A 12612-nucleotide genomic window follows, 5' to 3' on the forward strand; every position below is an offset into this window, starting at 1 on the left:
TCTTGTCTATTTGTCGTTAATCGAGAACGATCACTACCTTCACGTCTCGTGTAATTTCCCGTGTCTTGATATCGTAACCAAACTCTACTCACTACGGACACAGATGCACCAATATCTTGCGCCACATAACGCATACTAAAACCTTGTTGCAAAAGCGCAATTATGCGTGCAACTTCTACGGCCGATAAATGTCTACGCGGCATTTTGAAAATTCCGTGTCGCTTATCACACTGCGAGAATCGCCGGCGTACTAAACAAAATTTTATTGTATTGAGCATGCAATGTTTACATATGGTCATCTTTGTCTAAAAAGAGATTTTTTTTAGACTAAGACGACTATATGTTTACAGTTCACAGGATTGGAGAAATGTATATTTCTCCGACGAATCATGTTTTTGCCTTTATGGCAATGATGCTCGTATACGTACTTGGCATCGACGAAATGAACGCTATGATCGACGTTGCGTTATGCCAATACGATCCTACAACGGCGGTTCCGTGATGGTGTGGGGGTGTATATCACTTACAAGACGAAGTGATCTAGTGATCCTGCCACCTCCGGCAATGACGGATGTTCGTTATATCAACGATATTCTACGACCACACGTTTTGCTATTAAATCGAACCTGTCGGAACTTTATTTTTATGCAGGACAACGCTCGACCTCATACGGCGAATATAACGCGACGTTTTTTTCAACGACACGCAATTAGACTGTTAAATCATCCCGCCAATAGCCCGGAGTTAAATCCAATCGAGCACATTTGGGATGAAATGGAACGACGATGAAGGCGTCGCGAGGAACAGCCGCGAAATTTAGAAGAATTGGGAGAAATTTTAACGGAAATTTGGCACAACATTCCGCAAGATCGTATTGCAAGATGTATAAATATGCGAGAACGCTTGCAAGCAGTAATTGATCAGAGAGGAGGAAATACACACTATTGAACTCTCATGCGCGCGAGCGCATACACACACAGCAGAGAGGGTTTGGAGTCATTAAATACTGCAGAAGTGACGAACTGCGGGGTCCTTATCTCTGCTGTGATACATACATACATACACACACACACACACACACACACACACTCTCTCACACACACACACACGATGTGCAAAAATCCGACCGACAACCTCCACGTGGTGCACATTGGGTAATGCTAATGTCGGCGGTAGACGTCATTTTTCGGAAAAATGTACTGTAAAAAATGTATATCTTCAAAGTCTTGTAACTCGGTCAAAAAAAATCGTAGAGAAAACTTTAAAAAAAGCATTTTGTAGAGAAAATGTCATACTTTATGGCACTTGCATTGGATTTATCGAGAAAAATTTTTTTATTGAGCTACAGGCTGTTAAAAATACGTTATTTTAAGGAAAAAACAGTGTATCTTTTTTGGGGCATAGTACTAAGAAATTGAGAAAATTTTTGAAAACCATTAACAGCATGTTAAAGCTGGAACTTCGAGCTTTAAAATGGTTTTTTGATTTTTTGTCTACGATGATTTTTCACGGAGTACGGATATCATTTGTAAAAAATGCAGGTTTAGCTTCAAAGTAGCGTAACTCGGTCAAAAAAAATCGTAGAGAAATTTTAAAAAAAGCATTTTGTAGGCAAAATGTTGTAGTTTATGAAGCTTTACTTGAATTGTTCGAAAAAAATTTGTTGGTCGAGCTGCAAAGTGTCAAAAATACGAAATTTTAAGGAACAAAACAGGGTGTGCTTTTTTACTGCATAAGACAAGGAAGTTAAAAGAATTTTGAAAATCTGCTGATAGAGCGTTAAAGTTGGATCTTCAAGCTTCAAAATGCTTTTTTTATTTTTTATCTATGATGATTTTTCACCGAGTTACAGTCATTTGAAAATAGCCTAATTTTTGGTGTCTGGAAAGTGTTCCCTATTTTCTTTTGAGTAGTGTATATATATATATAAATAAATAAATAAATAAATAAATTTATATATAAATAATAAAAAATTTTTATACAAAAAAATATATATATCTTTGTAAGAATATCTATTTAGCAAGTATAAAAAGGGGGCCACATTATAATATATTACCTAATATTTAGAGGCGATATTTGGGAATATTTACAACAAGCATACCTATTTAGCAAGAAAAAAAATAAATATATATATATATATTATAAACAATGTTTAATAGGTAACAGAATATTTAGAAATGTTTACTGTAGACATATAATTATTTAATTGATTTTTGATAAGTATGGTGTGGAGATTGCATCTCTATAAAATAGCCTGCTCTAATCTTAGCACAATTACTCACAGTTCATGAGATGCCATATCCGCACAATATATCTTTCGCCAAGTAGTTAATAAACAAACAAATAAATAGATAGATAAGTAAGCGTAAAGAATATGAACACAAACATACGATACGTACATCGCCGAAAAATCATTTTTAATGTGCTATTTTAATTCCACCAGCGTGTCTTCAGAGTTAAGTAAATAATAACAAATAAATGAATAATTAGAAACACGAGAGAAACATAGAAAGGGGATTCGATGATTACCCTTTTTCTTTCCTGTTTTCACCCGAACAAAATGTATGTATATAGCGAAGAAAAGTATATAGATAAACAATTATAAGAGAATGATACTAATGATAAACGGGGAAAAAGCAGTACGCATTTGATTATCATTAATATATATATATAAATATATGAATAAACTCCCTTCTCACCAAAGAATTACTCTCTAACAAAGGGAGCAACGCAGAGCTTCACAAGCGTACCTGAATAGTCGAGTAATTAGCAACAAAGGAATAAGCCATTGACAATCACAAAAGAAACCGAAAGGGAGGGCCAAAGGCCGTTTTTCTTTTTCTAATTCATTCATAAATATATATAAAGAAAAAAAAACCCATAGATATGTATGTTTAAACTAATGATACAGCGAATAAGTTATATAGAAACAAATAATATAAGAAGTTTTCCTCCTATAAAAATAATGATAATAATAATAATGGGGGACATGTATGCCACCATATAAAAAAAAAAACGTATCTGTATACTTGACCTCGCCAAAAAATGTAGAAACTCTGTAAGCGTTTTAAAATATTGTAAAGTAATTAACCACCAATAAATAAGTAACCAGGAACACGAAAGAAAAAAGGAAGGGGATTTGGTGGTCGCCTTTTTCTTTCCTGTTTCTATATAAAACAGATATACCTATCTACACGAGTAAATAGGTAAACTAAATCGTAAAGATCGCTAAGATAAGCTTAAGAACAGCAAAAATTTGTTATGCCTAATATCGCGAGCAATAAGCACAATTGTTAAGTACCTATGAATAACGATTAAACAATTGTAATATTAACTATCGCCCAGAACGCATAACTTCAGCAAATTTTTCTCTCGAAAGGTAATGATTTTTTATACGAAAAAAAAAAAATAGGTCTTTTAGTGAGAATTATTAGTAAGATGATGGTTACGTAAATCACAATACCTTGATTTAAATAATCCTTTGATGGCACAATCACTTCACTGATAAAAAGTATATACATATACATATAATTTGAACTAGTAGAGACTTTCTCCTTCTTGCAACAAAAATCATTCGAGATTTTCTAATAGGGGGATTTCTTTCCATTGCTGTCACTCTCCCTTACATTCCATGCGAGGTAAGAAACCTCGCAAATCCATACATTAAGCAAAATTAGTTGAACCACTTTTATCCGCGTTAACCAGCCAATCAATCCCGCACTCGTCACTCATATTTAACGAAAAAGGAAAACTCGACGAGATGCACTGCGATGCCCACGCTGGCAAACTGACGCTAAACTGCATCGAAAACGGCATCCGTGGGCCTGCAAACACGGAGTAAGACCCTTAGGGTAGGGGAAGCCACAGATGCTTCGCCCAGGTAAAGACCAGAAGGTGTGAAAAAAACGGAGAGATAAAAAAGGGATGTAAGGATTAGACAGTAAAACCCCGGAACATACACGTGTTCCGATAATCGAACTTATAGTTCAATAATATCATTTCTGAAGTAAGAGAAGGTCTCATATTATTATATTAATTAACCGAATGTCACATCAGTAATTGTGATTTATCAAACTATCAACGTATACATACATGTATTCTTATACACACAAAAAAAAAGTAATAATAATATACATATATATATATATCCATATATATATATATATATATATATATATATATATAAATATACATAAATAATAAGCAAGCAAAATAAGGAGACTAACTTCTTGTAAGAGAAGAAACTTTTAAAGAATTATCACTCGAGTCCCAAAGCAAGAGGAGTTTGCAAACGAGGCAGCTGTATCACCGAATTAATTAACCACCTAAGAAGACAGCTGACGACAGATGGGCACCACATTTGTCATATATATATAAGACGGAAGCGTATCTGTCGTTTTAAGAGATTGAGGACGCATAATCCAAAAAAATCCACATGCAGAGTGTATCATCTCAAAGAATGCTTCCGCAATTTAGAAGGCAACGTCATGCGCATTATCTTATGCGGAGTTAAACTCGATGACGCTCACCTGGCCAAAACGATAAGCCGACTACCAACGGAAGGATAACGGGCGGGTAACCGTCATCAGGGCGATGTAAAACTGGAGCCAAAGAACAAATATAGCGAGAAGTCCGAAAATCTATAGAATGCGCTCACCTCAATGAGAACATATGGAAAGCGTAATCCCTCAAGCTACTCCGTACACCCAGAATGAAAAACAGATCAAAATATTGAGGATAAGAGGGAAAAGGAGAGAGAGCATCAGAAAAGAGTATAAATACTCAAGGAAGTCAGGGAAACCGTCACTTTAAATCTTTCTTGCAACCAAGGTCTAAGGTCTGCCAAGGAAGACTACCAAAGAGCTGAACAGTCGAGAATGGAAGCCGTCATCAAGAATATCGACATAGCGAAATTGAGCCGTGGACGACATGAAGTCCAAATTATCCGGACTGAATCGCCCTTGCTCTTCTGGGTACGGCTCAAGACTGGAGAAGCGGCTCTAACGGATTTGATCATCGACCTTATGATATACATGGGCCGACGAGAACGACAAATGAGCCTCTGGCCCAACCAAATCACCACAGGGGAGGCAGTGGCAACCAGGGACGACCGGGGCGAATGGCAGCGCGGCGAGATCCTGAAGGTAGACCGGACTCGCAGAAGAGCCATGGTCGCGCTGGCCGTTTGGGGGCCGTACCACCTGGAGACCTTTCCGAGAACTTTATCAGCCCGAAGAAAGATTCCGGAAGCTCCCTTGGCAAGCCATTGCATGCGGGTTAGCGCATGTGGCTCCGCCAACATCCACGGACACATGGCCCGGAAGGACAAGGGCCCTATTACGCATTCTGGCGGAAGGAGAAAGAGGGTGGATACGCTTCCAGTACCCACTCAGGCCGGGAGCAGCACTAGTAACCGCCACCATCCTCGGACCCAGGAGCGGCCATGCATTAAGGAAAACCATCCACCTGAGGGAGGCCCTGATACTCCTAGGGCACGTACAAGGGGAGGAGAATCGCGTCATAGAAAACCCCTTTCCCCCGCTGCTTAACAAAAAAAAAAAAAAAAAACATACATATACAATTATTGTAAAAGGAAAAAAAAAATAACAATAAAAAAATTTTTTTTTTTTTTTTTTTTTTCAATAAAAACCTTTTTTTTATCTACTATTAAGTATCCCATGCAACCTTCTCCTTTCAAAGAAATTATATAAGAAATAAATAAGTAAAAAAATAAATAGATAATATACGTATATACATATAAGAGAGCAAAATATATATAAAAATAAGAAATGAAGGGAATAATAAAAAAAAGTATATATACATATATATATAAAACATAATTTATATACATACATATATAAATAACTATTAAACTTAGAAAGCGTCCAACGACGAATTTTAGATAACTTAAAATTAAGATAACTATAAGTTAATTCTGTATCAAAACGAGAGTTTATATTTCTTTCTCTTTATTTTCTGGATAGTGATCGAACTTTTAACTAAATTTAAAGACCCACCGTAAAAGAAAAACGGTAGCGTGAAGAAAATGCGCATGCCGACAGGTGGACCCACGCAGGTCGACGAGTAAATAAAGCTTGAACAAAACACTATCTCGAAAGACGGGTTCAGGTAAAAACACCTTGGAAAAAGAGAAAGAAATACTTTAATAATCCGCATACATATAAGAAAACTATATATATTTATATAGATATATATAAATATATACTATAATAGAAAAATGAGAAAGAAATTTATATTGTAAAAAGAGTACGAAGGGATTAAGAGAAAGCCGTATATTTTTCCCTTCCTGCTCTTTCCTTAGAACCTCAGGACGCACATCTAAGAGAAATCTTACATGTGGGTCCTCCCTTGAAAGGGAAATTTCCCGCGAAAGAAAAGAATTATCTTTCTTAGTCTGCAAATGTTGTGTACCCCCAACATTTGTCTAAGGCGGGGGGTGTTACGTCCTGCGGAGTAACAATTCTTTTCTTTCGAAGTCGATGCAGCCAAGCAACCGAAAAATTGCGAAAAGATGGCCTATCTTAATCGCGCGGATACGCTAAAATTGTCCGGTCGAGTCAATACGGTTGGTCTACCCTTGACACGTGCCGATTTTGGGCGGAAGCAAGCGTTGAAACGCGGATGATTGACCTCACCGACTCGAAACACTTGTCGCGCAATTAATAGGTAGGGCGTGGGCAATAATAAGAGACGGTACACCTGCGGATTAAAATCCCATAGGAACCATAGGCAGAATCAGGTATAAAAGGAAGGAGCTTCGGAGCTCGCGAGCACATACTTACTTACTTTCTTACAATCATTTACAGTCACTTACGGGCACATACCGCACCTTTTTTTCATTCTGATCAATCGCTCATTTTTCGCTTCGCGATTCACTCTAGTTCGATCCGGCGCACATTCCGTGACATTATATGTCCGAGTTTGTGACGTTCGGATTCGTATTCATCGTACTTAAATTCGACGCAGCATTGTGAGATCCGAACACTCTGAGTGCCAACCGTCGACCAACCGTCCGCCGTTGTAAGCTGAATCCGCTCTGCCAACCACTAAATCGTTCGCAACTTCAAAACTTCACCCAACAGTAAGTCTCAGCCGTCCATTATTTTTATTTTTTATTTTTACTCTTCATAAGACTACCTTCTCTCTCTCATAAGATATTTGTTATATTTTTCAAAACACTCATATATTCAGTATTATCGCACTACCCTTCCTTTTCTCCCTCTATTACTCTCAGTCTCTTTATTTCCCGCAGGATACAGTCGAGCTCTTTCGATTGGGTCCGCGACTCTTTTTATTTTCCCCTAGGATACAATCGAGCTCTTTCGATTGGGTCCACGACTCTCTTTATTTCCCGCAGGATACAGTCGAGCTCTTTCGATTGGGTCCGCGACTCTTTTTATTTCCCGTAGGATACAATCGAGCTCTTTCGATTGGGTCCACGACTCTCTTTACTTCCCGCAGGATACAGTCGAGCTCTTTCGATTGGGTCCGCGACTCTTTTTATTTCCCGTAGGATACAATCGAGCTCTTTCGATTGGGTCCACGACTCTCTTTACTTCCCGCAGGATACAGTCGAGCTCTTTCTATTGGGTCCGCGACTCTTTTTATTTCCCGTAGGATACAATCGAGCTCTTTCGATTGGGTCCACGACTCTCTTTATTCCCTGCTGGATACAATCGAACTCTCGTTCGATTGAATTCGCAGTTTTCTTTGCTTCCAGCGGAAACGAAGAATTCTGTTCCTTTTATTAATTCAAACCTTTTTTCTTTTGCTTTTCCCTTTTTTTTCTTTCAAGAAGTTATAATATAAATTTTATTTCCCTTTATAAGAAAGAGAGAACGTAGCCTCAATTCTCAAATTCATTTTAGTGCGTAAGCGAGTCCCTGACCATAAAACTCGAAGAGCCATTAAGAACTGTCGGAATCGCCGAAATAAGAAGCTCCGGAGGCTTGGCGCATCGTTGTCGCTCTGCGGTAAATTACGCAAACAGCGAGCAAAAATTTCTGTTTTGCCTAACGCTCTAATTAATTTGAGTACTTCCGACGAACCGACCGACTCATCTCCGCCAGTCTCAAATCCGTCCCCCGAATCACACTCTTTTTCCCCCTGTCGTTATCCTTCCCCCTCTTACTCTCCTGGATCTCATGTAGAACCAGATTTTAAACAACCACCAGGGTCACCGTCTTCTACCTTCGATCCTTTTGCAGAACCCTTAGCCTCTCCTCGGGATTCAACCTTTTCTCCTACAGATTTTCCTCCTACACCTTCCCCCCATTTTTTTTTTTCGTAATTCCGATTCACCTGTTCGAAGACCTCCGGAAGATCCATATTCCCCGCGCTAGAGTTTCCCCAAGAAAACCCGCATTCCGATTCATTATTTACTCCCGAACAGGTAGAGAATATAGTAAATGAAAAAAATCGAAGCGAATCGAAGAGTACTCAATGAATTTGAAGAAATCTTCGACTCGCTCCAAAGCCTACCTGGATAACTAAAAATCCCTTGATCATAAAATACACCTACACATGCACACTTATAACCAACTAGAATTTAAGTTATAATTACAATTTTTTTTTATTTAAGAACATAAGATTTTTCTTCTTTTTATTATACATGTTCTCTATTAACAAAAATGTCATTTGCAAATTAATAATTATTATTTTAGTCATCACCTATCATTGTAATTGGTTATTTCTTTTATTATGTTAAAATAAAATTGTAATTCTTAATTTCAATCATTTTCTTTACTTCAACCACCTCTAATTCCCGCTCCGATAAAATTGCACTTAGTCCGATCCCGCGTAAAAGCGATTCGATTCGTTTACGCAAAATAAGGACTACACGAATGCAAGAGTCTGAATGAGAGTCATAGGTCGTCATTCTCGACACCTGACCTACATTCTGACTCACCTGACGCATTCGACTCGTCGCACTCGCCCAGAGACATGTGTGCGAGAGATTAGGCCTGTTCCGTCCTTCCTACCTCGCTCGAATTATTTCTCTAAGTCTCTACCTGCCAACCGACCCGAGAGACTTATTTCGAGAATTCTGGACGTAACATAACGTATCCCATAAAATCAGTCGGCTCTTTGCTGTTGTCGAGTAAACACGTGTTGTCTGTTCGTCGCGCGTAAACACGGGTTTTATCGAGCTACATATTTTCGCACGCCGAATGACTAATAATTATTTACAGTGATCGTTACTCGAAGTGATCGTTAATTAGTTACTCAAGTTTTATTGATCAAGTGAATAAATTATGTATTATGATATTAAAGTGATAATTTACGAGAGGATCAAGGAAACTTTGGTCTGTCTTATTGTGGAGACAACTAATTGATCGCTGTACAGAATAATACGTAAGTAAATGCATGTCCAAACTTGTTCACGCAAGCACGCGCGCACTTGCGCGCGTGCGTTTGCTTTCTCTCTCTCTCTCCCTCCCCCCGCCCCTCTCTCTCTCTTTGTAACAAAAAAGTACTACTGTTTCTAAAAACTCGAGATGTAAATACTTTTGTAGATTTCGTGCAATTCTTTGTTCAATTCTTTGACTGTACAAAGAATTTCCTTGCACTTCTCTTATTAAAATCATTAAAATTAAGATAAAAATTAATTGCATTTTTAAGTTAAAGCTAGCATTGTGATGTGATAGAGAGAGAGAGAGAGAGAGAGAGAGAGAGAGAGAGAAAGTGAGAAAGGAGAAATACTTGTGTTGTATCAGTTGAGCGCAGCAGGCACCTCACGACACACCCGCACGTAACGGTGAGTGTGCCGCCCCTGCGTACCATCTGTATTTGACCCTTGATACGCTAACTTAATCGGCTGATATTTTAAAATCTAAGCGTCTGACAAATTTTTGGCAAAAAAAAAATCGTTTTAGAATTCGACCAGGAATACGTCCCTTAAAAGACAACGGGTTATTCTAAATCACCCTGTATACCACATTTTTTAGTTGAATGTGCTGCTACTGCTTAAGTGCGAAATAAAGTTCAATGACTTCCGTCGTCAATTCTGATTTTAGGAAGCAGGATAACTAGTTAAATCTTACTGATAAATTTAACGACATAAATTCTAATGTCCGTATGTCACATTACACATTAGAGATTAAAAATTACGAATTAAAGATTAGAATTTGGCTAATTAAATTGTTTTAATTTTAAGCCGTTTTATATTCTGACTAAAAATCCTATAATAAGAGACTGGCCACCGTCCATGTTCGCGCGCATTGGTGAAGCCAAACTTTGTAATAAAATGGCCGAACCAATTAGAAATTACTATAAAGATGCGTGTGATGCGCATAGAAGCTGTGAAGTTAGCTTAACAAAATTAACTTTTCTAACTTTTAACAATTATAGCTAATTGTTGGTCATTTGTTGGTTACTGTTTATCTAATTTTGACGTTTGTTGATTGTTAATTTAATTATTATTAACAAAATAAATATCAATGTGAAGTTAGCTTATGAAATAAGAATTTTTTATTTTATTTCAATTTTTACGCATCAAATCATTTTAAACGGCACAATTGGGACTAACAATCAATTTTCGATTTAACGACATTTTTTAATTATTAGATTAAAAAATTATAAAATTAAGATTATAGGATTAATTATATATTATAAAATAAAATTGACAAATACAATAATAACACAACAATTTTAATTGTAGATTTTTAATTCTCTTATATAAATAACGTCTTATATAATTTTACTCTAACATAGTAATATTTTATAAAAATGAATCTTCACACACACACACACACACACACACACACACACACACACACAAATTATAACATTAAAAAATATTTAACTATAGAGTAAGATTAAAAGGTTTAGTTCACTTGCGTTGTTATAAAAATATTGAATTAAAATATAATTTATAATTTACAATAGTTTATAGTTTACAAGAGTTGTACTTACCACAAGAACAAATTTTTTATCCAAAAAATATACAACTCACACTCTAACAATAATAAATGCGCACTCTATTGCGCTCTATTGAACGTTGTGACGCGTGATGTTTCTAGAGTCTTTAGATGCTTTGCAACAGAAGCCATTTTATTACAAAACAGTAGCAGTGGCCAGTCTCTTATTATAAGGTCTCTAGTTCTGACTAATAAAAATCTAACATGCAATTTGTACACAGAAAGAAATGACTTACAAATAAACCTATCCTATCCAAGAGTTACACTACATTAATATTGTAATTAATTAATTAATTAATTAAATTAAAATTAACTCATAATTTTCAATTTTATTCTATCAATTCCACTCAGCAGACAATGTTTCTTTAAATATTTAAAATACACAACAATAAATACTTTAAAAATGTTATTTACTGATTTTTAATACCAAAAAATTTTATATAAATTTAATTTTGAAAAAATTTTACAAATCTTTATCATAATAATAAATAAACATTTTAAAAATATTTATCATAATATTTATCATAAATATTTTTGAAACTTTTATGATAAATATTTAGGATCTATTAACTCTAAAACCATAAGAGCATTTATTAAATGTTTATGATAAATGTTTATAAAATATTAAAATAAATATTATAAATACTTAGTAAATATTTTATAAATATTTTGTGTTAATATATAATTAAAGAAAAATGTATATTCAAGCATATATATACGAACGGGATCATTCAGCAGTTCTTCGAAACGTTGCTCGATCGTTTTGTCTTTTTTTGGACGCATTAGTACAAAAATTGCGGCCACAGGACATGAGTGCAGTAGCTTTTCCAAAAGGGCTTTCCCTAAGAAGCCCGTAGCGCCAGTTAAAAGTATCATCGTCCCGGCAAAGAATTCGTCAATCGTTTTTCCTCTCAAGTAATCCTTATCGTGTGCGTGTCCCGAGTTGAATTCTGCCTTCGTCGTAGCCATTTTTGTGTTAATTTTAAGCTCTACACAACTGTGAAAATTCATTAATAAATTAGCATATTATCACTATAATTTTTAAAAGTACAAAAATTCTTTTTTCCCATTTGAAATATATTGTTAGTTTAAATAAGTTTACGATAGAGGAGATTATGATATTTAGCAATATCTTTTTTATTTTAATATTTAGAGTTTTTTCAATTATTGGTTTTTGAAATTCAAATACTGCTTGCGAATAGTGAGTGTTTGTATAATTTATGTATTAAAGAGGAAACAGAAATAAGAAAGTTTTATTAAAATAAAACATTTTTAAACTACAAAACTTGGCGTTGCCAGATAAGAAAAGCATGTGAAAAAAATCGTAAGTATTTATACATTCATTAAACACATATTATTACAAATTGAACAAGAATACCTTCTACGGTCGCAGCTAGGTCTTCGTGCTTGTATTGTTTGTGTGATTTTATATACCCAAGGAGCATAATCTAGTAATATAACAGTTATAGAAACGTTCATATAACTTTCTTTAAAACTTTATAACTTTTCTTACAACCGTACTGCAGCTAAAAAATACAGATAATAACGTCGTTGAAATGTTTATGTCAACTAAGTAGGGAATCTATACAATTAATTTCTAACGTCGCATTAACGACATTAAAACTTATTTGTTTTACAACCGACCGTTAATAGTCATGGCATAACGTTTCAA

The 12612-nt window shown here is 35.6% G+C and overlaps 1 protein-coding gene across 1 annotated transcript; it reads right to left on the bottom strand.

Annotated features, from left to right (window-relative positions):
• Positions 1-11565: 11565 nt before the first annotated feature.
• Positions 11566-12588, bottom strand: LOC113004282. The gene is made up of 2 exons (XM_026137158.2): positions 12319-12588; positions 11566-11937 (listed from the first exon to the last, which is right to left on the bottom strand). The coding sequence occupies exons 1-2, from the start codon at positions 12417-12419 to the stop codon at positions 11577-11579; spliced, it is 462 nt and encodes a 153-aa protein (XP_025992943.2). The 5' UTR covers positions 12420-12588; the 3' UTR covers positions 11566-11576.
• Positions 12589-12612: the final 24 nt, after the last annotated feature.

The sequence above is a fragment of the Solenopsis invicta genome, unplaced genomic scaffold, assembly GCF_016802725.1.
Source record: "Solenopsis invicta isolate M01_SB unplaced genomic scaffold, UNIL_Sinv_3.0 scaffold_650, whole genome shotgun sequence".
NCBI lineage: Eukaryota > Metazoa > Arthropoda > Insecta > Hymenoptera > Formicidae > Solenopsis > Solenopsis invicta.